A 20,714-nucleotide genomic window follows, 5' to 3' on the forward strand; every position below is an offset into this window, starting at 1 on the left:
TTTTAGTCAAGCCAATATTGGTATGGCTATGTGATTCCAGAGAAAGTTCAATAAAATAAACATTCAATGTCCAAATATTGCCTTGTTTGTTTTAATTATTTCACTCAAAAAAAGCATATGGAAACTTGTCATACTGTCAATCTTGCTTATGTTTGCTACTTTAAAGAGCTTGCTAAAGAGAAACATTGCAATTTACAAGTTGTCTGCTCTCATTGAGTTGAGCAGTTGTAAACCTTTTTTCCGAGCAGGTTTGTGCGGTCTTTGAAAGGTTTTTAAGGGATCCAGATGAATGCTCTAGCAAAAGGAGATATCTCATTATTTCTTCAGTCAATTTACAGGTGTTGGACTTGTTTACCAATTGCAAATATAGCTAAGTCTCTACTATTCCATGTAAATCCCAAAATATCCTGCTCATTATTTCACAGCACAATTGTCAAATCAACGTGCTATGCCTTGTCACATTAAACTTTTAGAATGATTTTTCTTTTTTATGGTAGTTCTCCTTTAATTTCTATCTTTCTATCTTTATTTCCTATTCTCTTTCTGTTCGAGAGTGCAAAGGAGCCACTTCTGCCAAACTAAAAAGATTATGAGCCTACATCCTAAACAATAAATTCACTCTGTTAAACTAGGTGAAGTTAATCATTACACTCAAAATAGTAGATAAAAGCAACTGGTAAAAGTTTTGTGAATCAGGGGATTTTCAATAATATTATTAGCAAAAGATGCAGCAAGGCAGACATCAAACATCAATGCATCAAATTACTCAACTGATAATCTTGCAAAATCTTCCTAAAAATATATTTGTTAACCATACTTCACTTTGTCAAGCTTATTTATTAACCCCCTACTAAACAACACAAGTGTAACGACGAGAAGAGTCATGGCTGATGAGATAATCTCATGTAAATAGTCTTCATTGAGTAATTATGCCCCTTCCAGCTGTACCAAACTGCTCCTGTTGCACGTGAAGAAGTTGTTCCCCCTTCATACCAAATGCCATTCAAATTAGAACTGTGACACGACCGGTACCACCAAGCTCCTGCAAATACGTGTAGGTAATTCTGATGGTTTGCGATAAATATATTAAGACCACAACAACAAAGGTTCCTAGGTTGACCGTTGAAGTATAGTCACGTTTCCCAATTAATTTACATATTCGGCTATAATTAAATAGGTTTGTGGGAGCTTGTTTTGAAATGCATTTCTACCATGTTTTAAATGGGGTAAGGAAGTTCCTAGTCACTTGTACTTAACAATTTAAAATCTTTAGCCAAAAAAATTTTGGTTGTTTACTGTTTATACATAGTTGTTTATTGACTGCTTCAACACATTTGCATATTGAACGGCAATTTCCTACATGCAGTAAATAAAAATGTATTTTTGTAATCACCTAAATGTTTTATAAAAGACTTAACTAAAAAAATGTTATGTAATTTTAATGGCCAAACTAGAGCAAGCAAATAAAATGTAGTTAAATTTTTATATTTGAAGCATGAATATAAAGTTCAAAATATCTGTAAGTGGAAATAAAAAAGGGATTATAATTTTTCATGTTTTTATGTTTCAATAGTGTTACTCACCATGATACTTTTCTGCACAGTTGCTATCAGACAGGTCATTGTCCTTATCAAATGTTGTAAATTTCATATTGTTGTGATTGTGACCACCTGTCAAAGAATCCCCTGCATCTCCACTATAGCCTGATGCCTAAAACATTATTGATGTTATAGCATGATGATATTAACTTGAAACAAGATTTTGTACAAAATGTAAATTTCTTTGTTTAATGAATATAAAGCATGGAAATCCAGAATTTCAGTGGGTTTTTTGTAGCAGATATTTCTTTAATTTGTTTGGTAGAAAAGATCTATTTAGAGAAAGACATTGTCTGGTTTGGAATTGAATAACCGGATTTTAGGTCATCAGAAAGTGGGGAAGACAATGGATGTAAAAAAGAAGATCAAAAGACTGAATCGAACCACAAAAGTGAAAGTGCAACAGCCAGTTTTGAAACAAGGAATAACGACAAACTTCAAAGAGAAGCTGGTTTAAGACCCAAAGATTTGGATGACAGCTTGGCAAGAGTAAACATTTGAATCCCTGAAAAAATAAGTACATATATTTCTAATTATTTAATGTTTTTACAACATCAGCCATCATGAATGTTATAGTTAACAAAACAAATAGATACAGACTTCAAAAACATGACAATGCCTAGGAGCCTGTTGATGAAAAATATATTTGGCATAGTTTTGCTTATGGGTATTGTCAAATATTCTAATCTGTTGTTTCAATGGTCCAAAAACCTTTGTATTATCAACACCAGTTCCAGTGTAATAATTTTAAGAAGTTGGTTTTTAATAATTGCACATTGCGTGCATTTTACTGAAAATTCTGAAGACCCTGCTGGCAATAAATTGGTCAAACTAGGAAGTTCTTTTGCCATGATATGCAACCAGTCTTCTGTATTGCTGCTTGGTAAATTTATATATAGATGAAAAATTGCTGGATTGGAAATGACGGCTTAGCTTCAGGCAGTTTACTCCATCTAAAGAATCAAGATTTAAAATAAAGTTATTCGCTTTTCATGATGCTGTCTCTGACTATGTGCACAAGTCAACTGTATACATCGGTGATGAGCAAGAGCAATCTGAATGCTCGGGCAAATGAGTCACCTAAATACCTAGTCATAAAAATAATTAATGATTCGCTAAATTTAGGTCAGTGTTTGTTTATGAATAATTTCTATGAGTCCTCAGAGTTAGCAGCAGAACTTATAGAAAATATCCTTCATGTTAGCGGCATTCTGAGTTCAAACAGAAAAAAAGTCTATAAATAGTTGAAAACCTGTACTAAAAACGCTATTTAAAAGGTAAGTCAACCAGCTTTTCTAATAATGAAAGTATGGTTGGCTGCTGGAAAGATAAACAATATATTTCGGTAATTTCAACCAAGAATAAAATCTTGGATGTTTTAGATACTGGCAAAGTAAATTTTAAAAAGAATAAAGTTTGCAAACCAGCTGCTATTTTGAAATATAGTGAATAAATGGAGAAGACAAAAAATCTGATCAAAGTTTGCATGATTATAACACTGTGCGTAAAACCATTAAGGGGAACAAATTTTTTTCATTCATCAGATATTTGTGCAGCTTATAAAATCCATAGCGTAAGTAAAACAACTGAGCTATAGTTTCGACAGAAATCAATTTCACAGATATTTGAACATACTGGATCTTGCTGCAGAAATACTATTCTTCATGCTTCAACTTTTTCCACTCTTTGAATAGTATTTAAAAGTCTAATGAAGAATAGGGCACCAAAATATAAAACTTTTAGGCATTGCAATGCATTGCAAAAGCGAGCTGATAAAAACACTCGTAAGCAAATAGTAACCAAATCACTTATATGCCTCATCACATAGTGGAGTTTCCCACTGCCCTTTTCAGAGCGCCCACCTACATGTATAATTAAAGAGTTCATTTCTCACATTGTTCTGCAATCTAACAGTAAATGATTTGCTAATTCTGCTAGTAATAAATGTAGTTCTTTGTCTTTTGCCTCTTCCCCAAATGTGTGAATACAGGCACAGAACTCAATTCTTCTAGAACACAACCAGTCGATTTTTACTGCAGCAAACATTAATCTATGCAATATCATTATATGCAACAATGTTACATAAATCTATAACTTCAAAAAATACACAAAAATTTGACAGCAAAAATAACACTACAGCTATTTAGAGCTCAGGTTATAAGGTGTTTGCAAACTGGCTGAGGGATAGAAAATCTCAGTCAGTAGAAAAAATTATTCTGCTCTCAGACAAATATTCATATATAGCCTCTTGTCAAGTTGCACCTAAGTTGTAGCAGAATTTGGGGTGCCAAGTCTGACAACCGTCTTGCACTGCTTATCAGCATGGTGTCATGACCATTTTGAAGATGTCCACACACAATGCATCAGAGCTCTTAACTCCACTTTCAATTCACTAATGCAATCAAATTCTTTGCAAAGTGTTGCAAAAATCTCAATCCGTGCAAATGCTTCTCACAAACCCTTTCTAAAGAGTTCATGTTTCTAAAAATTCATTTGCTTTTGATATTCTATAACAAAAATATTACAAATTCAGCTAATCATAACTTGGACTAAAGTATGCATAGGCAATTTGCAAGAAAGACTGGCTGCTTGTAGACAATGTTGCCAGATATACAATGTATATTTTACATTGTATATTAGACAATTGCCAGATATACAATGTATATCTGTTTAAAGCTCCATGACGATTTGAATGAAAGCTATAGAAAAGTTTCAGCGACCATGTCTGGCATCCATCTTGCAGTGCTCATTGGGGTTGCACATTGTGCATTTCGGAAGGTGCACCCCCACTATTGCTGTAACATATTTGCTAGCTCTCCACACCTGAAAATCGGCTTGAAGAAAATTTCTCAGCTTTCCAATGCATGCTAATCATTGTATTTACCACATTTTTGAAGTGAGTCACTTCAGTTTTTTATGCAGCTTTGTTAAAGGCTCAAATCATTCTAGTAATTGGCTGAGTAAGCAGGGGAGTTCCCAGTCATAACCACTCGAGAGCAAAAGGCTTCATACTTTCTAACCAGATTTAGGCACTTCCCTATGGAACCCCAAAGTTAGTTCTACATTTTGACACAGAATGGAAGGTTGCATGAGCGAATGATGTGGTTGGGCAAAACTATCAAATGTAAATCATGCGACGATAAAATCGGAGCATTGATTTTTTGTCAACACAAGCTTATAAAGTTGTCATTCTATACCGAGGGGATCCACATCCCAGTCATGGTGTTGGTCATCTCCTCAGTTTTAGCGTGGCATCAAGTACTGGCTCTGAAACTTCCCAACTAAATTCTCCCCTATATGAAGGCCCTAATGACTGTCTACTCAGCAATAGGAAATAGCTAAACTCTAATTAGAGCTAGTGTTCATGTGAGCCAAAATCAAAGCACTGAACCTCAATCTTCGCAAATGCTGCTCTTCCACAGTCAGCTAGGTCTCATTTAAACAAAATTTCTAAGCAGGCTCACCAAAGCTGTCCTAGTTGACTTCTTCCAACCAAATAAGTCGTTTGTGGATTTTTAAGGATTTTCCCGTTTGACTGGCTGCTCAGCATATTCATAAAATGTATGAGTTTAGCTAACTTTGCGTGATCATTGCAAGGCAGAGCGCCAACTACAGTAGTTGTGACTCAAAATGAGTCATCCTACTTAAAAGAGGGGCACTCATAAATGACTCCTAGTTAAGACGATTATCTTTCTCTTTGCCGCAGGGCTCCTTGCCTCATTTTCATGCCTGTGTTCCTGCACACAAACATGAACTTTTCATCTGAGTCTAGATAGGCCCACTAACCATTTCCTTTCTCACATCTCGAATGGCTCGAACATATTCGATAATGTGCCAACAAATTTACAGTCTTGCCCCATTGAGCGAGGTCATCAGGTTTGTAAACATGCAATGTAATGAAAAATATTAAAGTATATGTGTGTCTTTGAGGAAATGTGGGTTTCGAGTGGTGTGAAAAGGGCTTTAGCCTACTAAGCACCTATGATTGACTACCTTTCTTTACCTGTACCATTTTCCAAACCGGTAAAGCCGCCAAATGGCTTAGCTGGCCGAGTTTTATGCTGAATAGTCACAACCTGAATGGCTCTTGGCTCTCGGACCTGGCTGGTTGCTTGGGGGTATTTGCCTGTTTTTTTTCTTGTTGACTAGACTTTCTTTAGCCAAACTTCAAAGTCTTTGCTGAACTACTAGTTGTTTGTAGGCTCAGCTCTCGGCTTTTCCAACTATTGTACCGAGTTTATGTTGGGTAAAACTTACTACTTTCTAGCCATTGTATCTTGCGTATTACAGCTCTTGCAAGAATCATTCATTGCTAAGCTTGTATGAGTTTTTTTGAGCTCGCATACAAAAGTTTAGCTAGTTGTCATTTTACATGGAGGGCTGCTTTTGATGCTCAGTCAGGCAAGTGAATTAAGGCAAAGTTTTTATGACTTGATATGGTCCTAACGATTTTCTCCTAAAGCTAAGAGTTGCCTCTCCTTTTTTCTGTTGTTCAGCAGCAAAATCCAGTACATTTAGATGTAAAGGAGAAGTTCCTCTTTTATTCTCTTACCTGATGGTCTAATGTTCTTCTTTAAGAACTGCGTTCACCTCTTGAAATTCCGATAGGCTCTCACCACATAGTCATGTGTTGACTGAGGCCCCCGTGGAGAGGGAGGGGTGAGTAAAACTCTAACTGGTCCAGTTGTTGTAAAATTTATTCTAGCTTTAATATATTGGTTTTATATGCTTCCAAATGAAAGTTTTCCTTGGTATATTTTATCGGTTAAGGGAGCAGTACATCTAACTCTTCCTGGCCTAAGGGTCTGCACCAATGTACAAAGAGAGACATTAACTTGTTGATCGTCGCGCTCCACTATTCCGTTGACTTAAGGGTGGTAAGGAATGGTAAGCATTTTTCCCAACTGCAATGGTTGGCACAATTTGGCCATCAGCTAAATGACCTGTCTCTGCCAACTGCTTGGTTCTGTTTGCTGCTGGTTCAGTTTGCCCAATGGTTGGCGTTCCTCAGTTGAGGTGGCCCTGCTCTGGCAAGCCCTTATAACATGAGACCTTCTTATCTGTCACACCGGCCGGTATCAGTGACATTGCTTCTGAGCCAAAAGCATCCTGCTATCTAGTCAAATTCTTTGTGTGTGTCTTTGTGTTTTATTTCACCAATTAGTAGAAATATAACATTAAACAAAAACAAAAATAAAGTTATAATGTCGGTTAAGTTGAAAACAACAAATGAAGGCTTAGTTCCTATTCGTTGAGGCATGATGAGGCCTACATGCGCGCTAGCACTGCAGCTAGTCGAGACGCTAGGCTCACAGGATTTGGCAAACTTAAACAGGAGGTATAATTTAATTTAGGCTTCACAAGTGGCTTTTCACATTTTCTCTAAAACTTGTAATTTTAGAGGATTTACTAAATATTATGCACATTAGATGTTTTTTTGAGCATGACAAACCACTTTTTCCATATAGGGGTTGTTTCTATCAATTCCACCAGGTTCACAACTCATTTCTGCCAAAGGTATTTTGGGTATAGTCTCCTTTGCAGCTGGCAGTTATTGGCTCTTTGCGTCTTTATGCTCCAAAAACCTCACCACTTTTGATCAGTCTTATCATCATGGCTGTCGTTTCAGGCAACCACCAGGTAAATGAAGTTGGGAATGCAGCCTTTTTATCAAAGAGCCAGCAAGAGTGAGGATTTGCCAAACCATTTTTGTTTGGTTAGCCAGCAAGCAGATTGCACACCACTGAGGTTGGCCATTGGCGAATTTCTGAGCCTCAGATGTTACCATATACCTATATCATCCTCTTAAGTTATTTAGCCGTAGGGTCTGTACTTTGGTTCACACTCCGTGTGTTTCTAATAACCTTCTTGTTGGCAATTCATATGAAAGTACAGTTCAGACTCTTAGAATCGGGCTGGCCTAATTTGGGCTGGGTAGTCAATGAGTAAAAACTGCGCAAAACTCTGAAAACTTTGATGATCTGACCTAACATGGTGGTTGAAATTAAAATAGTTCCCATAATAAGATGGTTTGCATCTTGGCTACTTTTGCTGATGCCCATGCTCTTGCATGATTATAAGGAGTAGGTACATGTAACTACCGTTTAGGTTAGAAATTGACCCCGTTTACCATATCAAAGGACAACAGCTGGGTGTTGATATGTGCGGACAACTTCAGCAGCTGGCACGCTAAAGTAATCACATGAGGCGCCAGGTTACAAGTAGTATTAAATTAGTTTGCTACATTGCAGATATATGCAGACGATTTGAAAGCCGGTTGATTACTGAGCTTGCCAACTATCAAATGTGAACTTGTTTGACCTTTTATCATTTGAACTTATTTGACCCTTAACATCTATAAACTAACGGAGAATAACAAAAAATAACCAAGTGATGGAAGTGCCTATGAAGCTCAACTGCAGACAAAAAGCCCCATAAGTTAGGTTGTTTTTGTTACTAGCTAATTGAGTTGTAACATGGCATGCCAATCTGTTACTGGATGAAGAAACAAATGAGTTCACGTCAAGCCGGAAGCCAAGGATAGCGGAGCAACTTGGATCTCAGCTTTTTTCCCTGCCAACTTTTTTCCAAATTATGAGAGCATCATCTTTCACAAAGCTTCAACCATGCCGTGTGGCAGACTGGTTGCCAAAAAATACTCAAACAGTGAGGTAGCCAAAACTATTTGCCAAGCGTAGCACCACTATCTTTGGGCCTAGCTGAAACCAACACTGCACGCAAAAAATTAAATACATTATTTTCCGCTATCGAAATGAATACTTGGTAGAAAGAAGATAGACAATGTACTAGATTAGGCATGGCGAAATAAGCTAGCCGGTAATGCTACACATAGTAGACGGACACGCATAAAAATCAGATGGTATGGGGAAAATCCTATTAAAAAAACGACAAACATAATCGAAGCATTGGTATCAAAAGGCAGACTAGCAAAGCCTGCAACATATGCTTTCACTTTTGCTACCCCTACATAATTTATTTAGGCTTTAGACATATTAATTAAAAACAACCGCTAGTTTTAGCTAAAGCTTCTTGATAACTGGTGTCATAAATAGAACACCAATGTTTAAGAGCTTCGTTTGTAGACAAGAGTGGAAACAGACTTTTTTCAATCTTTTAGCAATAAACAACCATAAAAAAACCTATTCAAAACAGTTTTTATATGCATATTATGGTTGCTTCACCAATAGAAGTGAATGATGGATGATATGTCTTGTTTATATTCATAGCTACGTAATGATGCACTTACATTATTTTCATGTTTAAGACTGATAGACCTTCTCATAGAAGCCAGGGAACAAGTGTGCCATTAGTGACATAAAAAATTGACTAATAGTTTAAGGCATATCTTTTTTTGACTACTACTACAAACTTTCTGAACTGACAATCCGTTTTGATATTTTTAGAAACACTGATTGGATAGTTTTATAAAAGACTTTGTACAACAATTGCCAATTTGCTTAACAAGCATAATCGGATCTGTCAGGTTTTTATTAATTTATTCAAGTTGAATAAAGATTTTGAATTTTAAAGTAGTAGGAGCCTTTGAAGAATTTTACCCTATAAAACTATGGCATAATACTGTTTACCTTAAAATGAGCTCTTTTTGTCAAACTGCAGCTTCTTTGAAATTACTAAATGAATAATCAACTTCATTAACAGCACATGCCTTTTCTACACTAGCATACATTTAAATAAAGAAACTTTAGGCTATCATCCCAAAAAAGTTCCGCAACTACATGTTACAACAAACATAAAGTAACAATATACTTCAGCTTTCTGTATCTTAGTCAACAATATTGCTTTAACACTGCATAAAGTATTTCACCAAGTATTGAACTGGCACTGTCAATCAAGTGTTTCAACCTACAAAATCATGCTACACAGCCCTTTCTCTATACCTGCAACTTTTTAAAATCCATAGAAATCTATGAGATCGCTACTCAATTAAACATTTCTAGGTGGTAATAAAATTATATTTAAATGTGGTTGTTATTTTAAAAGTTTATTAACCGTTTTAGTAAAGATTTTTACTGCTAGCTAATGAGGTAAGCTACTCATTTTCATTTGGCAATAATTTTACTACCCGTGCAAAACGAGAGATTTCGCTAGACTAAATATGTAGGATGTATTAAGATTTTGAATACATTTGGAAGGGGCCTAGCAAAAGAATTCCTTTAAAAATTGAAGTAATCATACATTTTATGTGTACATACATGTATAAAGCAGAATATAGATCTACCTCGCCTCACACTTAAAGTTTACATACTCACATGGTTTACGTAGTCAGTAGATGAGTAAATGTATTTAATAACTTGATTTGTTGTTTATTAAAATAATTAATTTGAATGTATCTAATAGAAACGTAAAAGCTTTCGATCGTTGGACTAAGATTGATGACAAGCTTTGACAAAAATGGCCAGAGTTCAAAGGGTTGAAAATATGCTTACATGGTTTAGGTAGTCAGTAGATGAGTCTTCAATATAAAAAGAAGAATATTTGGCTGTTCTAACTTCCCCATCATGTGACTCAAGGTAGATACTCAGTCTTTGATTAGTCTTTGTAAAGTAGTGAATAGCCTCCAGACCTAAAGATTGCAACATATTAAAGTAACTCCATTACCTAACTCGCAATTTTCATTTTTAGAAAGCAATAAACTTAATAATTTATTTAAAAATCAATGATAATGTCACATATTAATAATCGATGTACGTCTGGAGCAAAACATTAGCTATCATTAAGCGATGTTGACACTAAACTTTTTCTAGTATCGGAATAATGTTCCCAAACCGATTTATTGTGTTACATGGCAACAAAGATTAACACACCCATCCAATATTCTCCTTTTGTGGCTCCAAACCCTTCAACATATTCATCCCAACCTCTGTAGAAGTCAACACTACCATCTAGTCTTCTCTGTATAACAGTCCAACCAGATTCATGATCAAACTGACAGACGGCTCTGACCAATTTCCAGTTTGGATCAGGACGAAGAATGTAAGTGGCACCAGATTTTCTTTCTCCTTTTTCGAAAGCATGCTGACAGTCTAAAGCAGTTTTAATGTGTTGTTACTAGTAAAAAAGTGAGTTGGGATAGTTATAAAATCTAAGCAAAACCAAAACATAATGTAATTATCATGTTTACAAGATATTATGAGGTGGAATTGAAATTCAGCGTAAACTCGGATATGTATTAAAATGATGAATTCAAGCGCTGCGCAAAACCTAATGGTTTAATGCGGTTCAGGGAAAATGATTGTTAAATATTATAGGATCACTTTGAAATAGTTTGTTTGTTTTAATGAGTATCATCTTTCCTTGTTAAATTGAAAGCCAACAACTCAAGACCTAAAAACAACCATCGATTGATTTCTTGTTTAGTTTGTCATTAAGTATTAAGGTTTATTACTATTGCTATTATTATTATTATTACTGTTTAATTTATCATGCAGAGACAGTGGTATTGAGTTTTGTTTCCATAGTTACATGTAAATCATCAATAGCGCAATGAAAACACGCACCTCATAGAAACTACATATATCGTCAATGTTTTTAGTTAACTTTTTGCTCTAATAAGTACCAAAAGTATTGATGGGCTCCTTGTCTGCCCCCATTAAAACTATTGTTACAGTTCCGCTGCAAAAATCATATTTTTTCATGCAGTATACTTTACTATGTTTCTAAAGCTGCTTAAAAAATTCAACAACATTTAGCATGATCTTTTGAAAGCTTTTAAATATAAGGCACACTTTGAGATAATTTAATGGTGATATAGATGTCACAGGAGTAAAATCGGACGGACTAAAAACAAGGTTTTAAACCATAAAACAAGTGTGAGCTATTTTTAATTTTATGAATGGTATAGTAAATTTTAGAGACAAGAAACAGAACCCCTGCCAGTCCTTATCAAGGCATCAAATAGTATTTACAGTTAGTTCAAGTAATAGCATTATATATTTGAAGTTCTTACCTGCGTTCCAAACAAGTTATAAAGAAGTTTGTTACTTAAACAAAGCTAATATTCCCGGTTGTGCAACTGACTTGTATCAATGGTGATCCACCAATTTTGTATGGCTCTTTTCAAGATTTGTTTGGTAGTTTAACATGGACAAGCGTATAATTTTTAGTAGTCTAATGTACAGCTAAATAAAAACTTTTATTCTCATAACGTTGATAAGGTTAAATACTTTAACAGTGTCGAGCGTGAACTTTTGGGAGCTTGAGAAAATGAGTCAATATTTTACTAGTCACATACAATAACTCAATAAAAAACATTTGATTGTGACTTATACCAAAGCATGTGTTACATACAATGTTTTATATACAATATTCTAGGTTTTCAAAATGAATATACATGTATGCGCATGACTGTGACAGGCTGATACTTTGGTGATCATTAACTTACTTGTTTATACTTTGTTCTGGTGTACGATAATATGTTAGCTCGTGATGATATTTTAACATATGTTAGCAAGTCCAGATATGGTAATATGAAACATGTTGATACAAAACCATGCAAGCAGTGAGTATAATATCCGCTTTTCATAAAAAAACAAACCAAAATGTTAAATAAAAATACTGTAGTTTCTTCTTGCAATTACTAACCAAACTTAAGGTTTTAAAGTTTGATGATTGATTTTGAAGCAATGAATAAAGTAACTGAAATACTAGGACTGCAATCAACTTTTATTGTAATAAGAAAACAATGTTTGAAAATTTGTCACTACCCATATATGTAAGACTTTGTAGTAATCAAAGTTAAGTTTCGACTTTGGTCACCTCATTCGTTTAAAGGTCTACTAAGCAGAATCACCTTTAGCTTACCTTGGTAAATGTTTTGTGTTGAAACACATCCTGATAACTTTTCCACCAAGCAGCAATCCTTAAAATCAGAGGAATTACAATGATCGGTTAATTAGTAATGGTAAGAAATCATTGTTTTCAATTTTCTGTAGCAACCCAATTTGTAAACAATCAAAATAAATCATTGTTTCTTTGAATATAATTTGCAGATATGATGATATTACCACAACTATTTTTAGACGAAACTTCTCACTACCAAAAAGTTTTTTTTAATGCAAAACTTTCTGCCGATTATCCCAAAAAGAAAAATGTTTCTATTGTTCTAAGAGAAAGTTTCCAACATGGTTCATTTTAGGTCGCCGTCGCTGGAGTCTATAACTAGCAACACTAGCTATATATACAAGTTGTTTGAATATTGTTCACAAAAACCAGGAACGATAAAAATATAGACAAATTTTCTTTGCCGAAACATGTGTAAGCTGCAACAAAACTAGTTTACATTTGACAGTGAATAATAAAATCAATTTTAGGGAGTGATTATGTTTGATATAAAGGCCATGACAACACACACAATAATGCTAATGCAGTTACACACGAGTCAAAAAAAAGTTAATGGTGCTTATTTGTCTACATTTGTGGAAAACCCAAAATTGTCAATGCATTCGTTTATTTTTAATATGAATAGACAGCAAAACAAGACCTTTTGAGGATTTCAACTAATAAAGGGGTTTCTTTGATAGTAATTTTAAATATTCATAGTCTGTAAATTATCTTTCACTGACTACAAATGTGAAAAATTGTTGGTAGCTTTGTTTTTAATTACACACAATTTTTATGTAATTGTAAACTGTTTGAAAAATTTGCTATCCATGAAACTTTGCAAAGATTCAGAAATAATTAGGTCAGAACTAAATAAGCATTATGACCTGCATTACAATTTACGAAAAAAATTGAGTGGATCCCTTCTATAATCACCTGATAACATACTCATATATTTTTCCTGGCATATAACCCTGTGGGTCTCTTTCTGTATTACATGCAATGAATAGGAAGAATGTCAACATCACTGATCTTTTCTTTCTAGCTAATAAACTTGCCAAAAGTTTACTGAGGAAGATTAGAAAATGTTTTATTCAATGTTTCCAATGTGATTTGAAAATTCATAAAAATTGAATAAGACTTTTTACGGCAAACTCAAATTTCTTACCAATTTTTTTCCAGTTTTTAAAACTGAAAAAAATTAAAAATAGTATGAGTTCCCACAGTAAGTTACACGCAGATGAAGATGACCACATTCAGGATATATAAATAGTTATTTCATGAAATTTAGCTGCTCACCTCTATTGTTGTGTTGCTATAACTAGCTTTAGTTTTTTCCATGTATGTAATCCCTGTAGGGGTGTCACTAGTGTTAACTTCTAAAGCTGATGAATATAGGTGACATCTGTTTGATCCTTCATCATTCAGAACAGCAACGCAGTCTTTGTCATACGTACACAGATTTACACAGTGAAAAGCTTTCTGAAACAAAAGAATAATTCAAGAAAACCAAATTATCAAATGATTGTTTAAGTAAAAATGTTCCAGAGTGGTTTTGTTAATTTGACAGACACCTGTACGGCCCTAAGCAAGCAAAAGACCCTATCTGACTACTTTTTTCAAAATTCACGTTTTGTGCTTATATTTAAGTTAGGTTGAGATTTAACATGTCCTGAAATTTCATTCTTCTGAGACCACCAGAATTAGCACTTTTCACTATGTGCAAAACGCCCTATTCACATTTACCACACATAAAGTGGCAATTAAAATGCCCTATCTGCAGACAGGGCGTTTTGATTGGCCTGAACATACACAAAGTTGGGCATGATGAGCAGCATTATATAATCACATAGTATATATACAAAAGGAAGCAAAACTGAAGCTGATATACTTGGTTGTTTCTGAGGCAGCTTTAACAAGCTAGTGCACTTCTAAGTGCTCAAACTTATTGCGATATTTTTATCATAAAGTATTTAATATGAAAAGACAATCTCTAAGTGACATAAGTCTAGATTCGAAAATCTGACTCTGAGATTTGAGGAGAAACTTGTTTTAATTACATGTCCTTGGAAAGGTTTTGCTTTCTTAAAATACTGAAAATATTGCACTCAATTGTTTGTTTTAAATTATTTTCAATAAAAGCGTTTGATCATATTGAAGCTACTATTTTCCTTGCTCCTTTCATTTCATAACATCAGGTTTGAATGAGACTTAGATCTTTGACCATGTCATAACTTTCGAGCTAAAGGATGGCTATCACAGGACTTTAGTCCATATGTTGGCTGTATGAGTAATAAGAATTGCAATATTTAGTCTTTTGCCAACTAGTTGCGGCTTAATATCATGATTGAAACTGGTAATCATTTGATTGTCCAGTCATAGCATATGGCCTTGTGGCAGGCCAACAATTAAAAACCGGCTCAATTAAGCAGTCAAAACGCCCCACTCATGCCCTGATAGGGTGCTTTGATTGCCTAGTGCCAGCATAGTAAATTGTCAGTTTAGGCAATCAAAACGCGCTAAGTGAAATAAATCCTTTGATTTTGAAATTTCAAAAAAAAATTTTTTTAGAAAATATTTTTGGATGTCTCACCATAATAAATCATAAAAAAATAATTGAAAACTGCTAATACTGATGCCAGGCTTTACTAAAACACGTTTGTGTTTGTGCTGAGCATTTTACAAAGATCCAGATAGGGCATTTTGCTTGCTTTGAGCAGTGTAGGTTTTACGTTCCACAACATCAAATATGCGTGTCCAAAACAGCGATCTAAATGCTCAAATATACTATTGCCTTGTGAGAAGTATTCTAACAATCAGATAAAAAGATATTCAACTCCGTCATAAGGTAATGTAAAAATAAGCTAGTTTGTTCTGCTGCTCTGACCGCCATTATTTTTTAAAATTTCTTACCTTTGGTCTCAAATTCTGTTTCTTTTAGCAAGGCAGAACTCATGATTTCTCTTTGGATGCAGTACATTTCACCATCAAATGCTAAAACACATGAAAGCTGTATATAAACAACCACAGCCGCAAGAGTGACCTCAACTACGGACATTTTGTAAAGGTAGACGAATGCTTAATGCTCGGCAAGCATATTTAAAACAGCAGTTCTAATCAATATTAAATTTCCTATTACAATCGAGTACAAGTACTGCACGTGAATGCATTAAGATCAACAAGTGCCACTGGATGCCCTTTCTTATCAGTAGAGTCATTTTCGAGCTCAAATTGACTGTGGAAAGTTGACCCTTTTGCTATAATCGATTCTGTAATTTGGTTCATATTTTTTCAAGTTGTTTTTTAGAACCAGGTTATAAAGTAATGAACTTATTTTTTAAAGACATCGGTTTGATCCTTCATCCTTCAGAGCAGCAACACAGTTTTTGTCATATGTACACAGATTTACACAGTGTGAAAGTGAAAAGCTTTCTTAAACAAAAGAATAATTTAAGAAAACCAAGTTATCAAACGAAAGATTCGCAATCCATTAAACTTTGCAAACATTCAGAAATAGTTAGGTCTGATAATAAAATAATAATTTTTTTTTATTTTTTAAAACAGAAAAAATATTACAAATAGTATGAGTTACCACAGTAAGTTACATACAGATGAAGATGACCACATTCAGGATCTATAAATAGTTATTTCATGAAATTTAGCTGTTCACCTCTATTGTTGTGTTGCTATAACTAGCTACAGTTTTTTCCATGTATGTAATCCCTGTAGGGGTGTCACTAGTGTTAACTTCTAAAGATGATGAATACAGGTGACATCTGTTTGATCCTTCATTATTCAGAACAGCAACACAGTCTTTGTCATACGTACACAGATTTACACAGTGTGAAAGTGAAAAGCTTTCTGAAACAAAAGAATAATTCAAGAAAACCAAGTGATCAAATGATGGTTTAAGTAAAAATGTGCCAGAGTGCTTTTTGACAGACACCTGCTGGTAAAGGGAACCAATTGCTCCTAATATAGCAAAGTTTACATAAAAAAGTCTAACCATTTGCAGACATACTCTAAATATCCAGAGCCAGTTAGCTTTGAGAGATGGTCACCAAAGTTAATAATTGAAAACTATGATCTGATAGTTATTTGAAGCTAAGATAATTTGTTTAATGGTTTATAAAATACTTTTTTAGCATCACTTTAATTACACTAAATAAATAAAGACTTGTGGAACTATGTCATAAAGTATTTACTAATAAAAGCACTGATGAAAACATCAGTGGTAACTAAATGGTTTGCGTGTATTGTTGAAACCTATATTTTCCAATCACTACATCTCAAGTTTCATTTTATTAACACAGTCTTAATTCAAGTTTGAGCCACATTTGGAGTACTGAATCAAAACAAAGGTTTAAGGGAAAAACTAAATCCAAAGTGATTACTCAATTTTTTGCTATGCAGACAAAGTATCACTAAGAGTTTACTTGAATGTCACTTTTTACTTGAAATAAAACATATCGTATTTCGTTCCTTACTAAACATACATTACTTTATATTAATGAGATGATACAATCATTCTATTTTAAATACAGTCAACCTAACTGTACATCTAAGACTAACCTAAACAGGTGCCATAAAGGAACATTGTGTCTTTGGGCAACTGGTTTAGGTAAAGTTTTACAGCTTCTGTAGCTGCCTTCAACTTCTATACTTGAGCATCATGTTCTATAGTTTTATTACAGATAGCTATGCTATTTTAGTTTCAAAGTTTACTGTTTATATAAGTTATATTAAACAATAAGCGCAGAAGTTTAAATTCAACTATTGATTATTTTATTCCGTCATTAAGGTCGTAGTTTGCGCAGAACCTCAGGCCTGTCAATCATATATTAATGTAGACTCACAAGTCAGTGGCAATGTTTGTCATGAAACATGTAACAATGCTTTGCTGGCGTACATGTAGTTGCGTTTGAGTCGATATTGCAAATACAAGTTTAATAAATGCTGAGAAGTTTAACGATTACCAATAATCACTTTGTAAACCTTGTAATTATTACCTGGTCTGTATACAAAAGCCAAGCAAACATTGGGATAAATTAGCTATTTCCATTTGTTGAAATGGGCAAATCTGATTTAGCGTTAAAGACTACACTCACAATTTAGATCAGCCTAACAATACAATCATAATAATATTGTTTGGCACATAGGAAGGTTCACCCTGTTTCACTCATTATCTCAATAAGAAACTGCTGTTATCAGTATAAGCTTTTTTATCAACAACAAGTAATCGTTGTTGTTATGACGACATCCCGGTGGTTATTCTTACTATTAGTATACTGGCAGCACAAACACATGGACAGATCAATGCTAAAATCAGTGGTAATCAGTACATAGATAGTTAATTCTTTTCCTATAAAATTAATTTTTGTATTGCAACATAACTAAGTTATCAGCAAAACCTAATAGTAGACAGGAGGGTATAACTCCTAATAGTAGACAGGGGGGTATAATTTGTCAAATCTTTTGAACCGCACCTCTAAAAGCATTTTGATACCCGATTAATCTTCATGAAGTTTTACATTAACTGATACTATGCAAAATACATCAAATGCAGTGAAGAATTACAACAAACATTTGTTCGGCTGTCTACAAAAATATCGTGAGTGTGTCCGAGTCAGACACATTTACGATATTACGACAGTTTGAGGGGTTAACAGCATAATCGTTGCTAATAAAATACAAATGATAGCTTTTAGTAGTACAATCAATCAGCAATACTCACTTGACTTTCATTGATTTAAATTTAGAAAAAAATATGTCTTAGTTGTAACGGGGTCAGCGAGACTGGCCAATGCTAACAATGAAATGTGATGAGAAGGAAACTGTTGTCAAACTGAAACTACGCTCAGGAAGGGTAGTTGACATACTTTATTGGCTCAAAGCATGCAGATAAATATTTTGTGTTTATTAAAGGCAAATAGGGTGAGGTAATTTGGTGACTTTGTGGTAGCATTGTTGCCTATCAATTTAAAGCCTCGTGTTCCAGTCCTATGCAAGCAGACATTTTTATTACTGCTGAGGCCTGAGGAACGCCGTACAAAAAGTTATTGGTTTGATTTGAAGCACTTAAACAGAATAGATTTTTTAGAGCTTCATCAGCTGTCATTGGGCTGAATGCAAAATTTCTATACTTTGGTGTCATGTTATACTGCTGTCTCACACACCGACATTTATATTTCGTTTTAATTTTCCTTTATTGGTTAGTATACTGCATGCATAGTACTCTAGAGTTTGTGGTTAAATATTGGATAAGTTTTTCTGTCGCTGAAAGAGTATTCAGCAAAGCATTTCAAGCTATGAAATCAATAAATAATTTAGACTCATATTTCAGTGTCAGCTCTTGTTTTTAAACGTACAAAAAAGACTTTGACGGACCAGTTGCTATTGAGTAAATAATTTTTAAACCAAGTTAAACAAATGCTAGGAAATATATTGATTATAAATAATAACTTTGTCAACATGTTATTTACCCACACATACGGTTACAAAAGCTCAGTATACATTGAGAGAAATTAGCTGATTTCGTTTGTTGAAATAGTTAATTATGTTTTTCTGTGATTGAGGTCAGAATATAGGTCAGCTTGATGACTACAAGCATTGTATTACTTCTAAAGGAGCGTGTACAAAAACGAGTTTATTCTCACTTACTCACTATATTCCTTATAATTATTATCAGTTTGTTTAACTAAAAATGATGACTACTAGTATGCTTGACAGTACCGTACACAGTGAGAGACTATCTTAAGTAATCTGTATATCGAAGATCATAGGGTAAATTGGCTGGGCTCTTTAATAGTGCAATGGTAATGGTAGTGTGCTTAACTAAATAAGAGTGTCTAATCAGATGTTTGGGTTTGTTTTTGGAGCGCTGCAAGTCTTTTTTCCAAGCGATCTTAGTGTGGCTTTGGACTGATGAATTGACATTATATAGTTTTGCATTACAGCTCTTATTAAATTAAATAATGCTGTTGTCATGTTATTGATATAAGTTCTAATAATTTTAAACTGCACAAAGTTAGTTGGTTATTAGAAACAAAAATACTTTAATTTGATGATTAACTTATTGTAATGTAATTACAATAATCAACTAATTAATTGTAATTAACTTTGTAATGTACAAGGCTTTTCATGCGTCACATAAACAACATCTTTTTGACAACTTCCTTGGTTCCCCAAGCATTTTACCTAGCATTATTGCAACAAATTTGCATGTGGTATGTTATCATAATATTGTGGTTATTGCTATTATGATTTAATGACTTACTATCTTACCAAAAGGAATTTTTATGAAAAAACCCACATAAAATTCAAACAAGTATGACAGTATCATCATACTGTTTTAATCAGTATGATGTATAGTATATGATGAACAGTGTCATCATATTGCTTTAATATAACCTCACGATGAGTCAGCTTTAACTTTTTGTTGTACTACCCTTAACAATACAATCATATCTCTTTATCGTTTTTAAGTTTTATTTGCAAGTTAATTTCAATAATGAGTTTGTTTAACACTGAGGAAAATACCAAAGTTTTGTTTTACCTTGATATGCTAAAATACTTCTAGCATACAGATCATCATTAAAAGTGAGTTCATGTACAATAGTTTTTCTAGGGGTTTGCAGAATATTTTGCTGAATAATAAAAATGACATTAACATGTTGTGATTCCAGTAGTATCTTAAATATCTCTACTACAAATCAGTCAAGGACTTTCCACAGCCGTGGAAAAAAGTAAGTTGTGCTTCTTTGTATCAGCCAGACAATCAAAGTAAACCTTTTCTAAGAAACTTCCGAATAAGAGAAATTCAGTAGTTATCATTTTTTATTACTTTACTACTTGTAATGTATTAACTATTAATAAGACTTATAGTTTGGCCATTGAAAGTAGAACTACCTCATAAGGCAGATACTTACAAGAGAACACAATTTGTTCATATAAAGTCACAGCAAACATTTAACAATATATTTCTTTTCATGTTGTGGTTTATACAATATACTACATTAAACTGAAGGTGAACTTGTCAACACTACAATTATATGAGCTTTAGCTAGTAATCTCATAAGAAGCTCAGTTATGAATAATTTTAGCAATAAATAACTTGTTCGCAACACAGCTTACCAAGCCCATTGATTGTTTTGTAACAAAATCAGTTTTGATATTTTCAACGAAGACAATATTTAACATAAATCTATTATACTTTTATTAGACTACCATAATGACATAAATGAAATTTAAATAGTG

The 20,714-nt window shown here is 33.8% G+C and overlaps 1 protein-coding gene across 1 annotated transcript; it reads right to left on the reverse strand.

Annotated features, from left to right (window-relative positions):
* Positions 1 to 881: 881 nt before the first annotated feature.
* Positions 882 to 15,516, reverse strand: LOC137398176 (angiopoietin-related protein 2-like). Its single transcript, XM_068084282.1, has 5 exons — positions 15,372 to 15,516; positions 10,445 to 10,663; positions 10,067 to 10,203; positions 1,584 to 1,710; positions 882 to 1,042 (listed from the first exon to the last, which is right to left on the reverse strand). The coding sequence occupies exons 1-5, from the start codon at positions 15,514 to 15,516 to the stop codon at positions 882 to 884; spliced, it is 789 nt and encodes a 262-aa protein (XP_067940383.1).
* Between the last annotated feature and the right edge of the window lie 5,198 nt (positions 15,517 to 20,714).

The sequence above is a fragment of the Watersipora subatra genome, chromosome 6 (genome assembly GCF_963576615.1).
Source record: "Watersipora subatra chromosome 6, tzWatSuba1.1, whole genome shotgun sequence".
Lineage (NCBI taxonomy): Eukaryota > Metazoa > Bryozoa > Gymnolaemata > Cheilostomatida > Watersiporidae > Watersipora > Watersipora subatra.

Excerpts from the sequence above, each read along its gene's own strand:
- LOC137398176 (XM_068084282.1), bottom strand. The coding sequence starts at position 15,516 with ATGTCCGTAGTTGAGGTCACTCTTGCGGCTGTGGTTGTTTATATACAG. Across the intron at positions 10,204-10,444 it reads AAAAGGAGAATATTGGATGG|GTCTGGAGGCTATTCACTAC; the intron begins GTGTGTTAATCT and ends TGCAATCTTTAG. Across the intron at positions 1,043-1,583 it reads CTGTGCAGAAAAGTATCATG|GAGCTTGGTGGTACCGGTCG; the intron begins GTGAGTAACACT and ends ACGTATTTGCAG.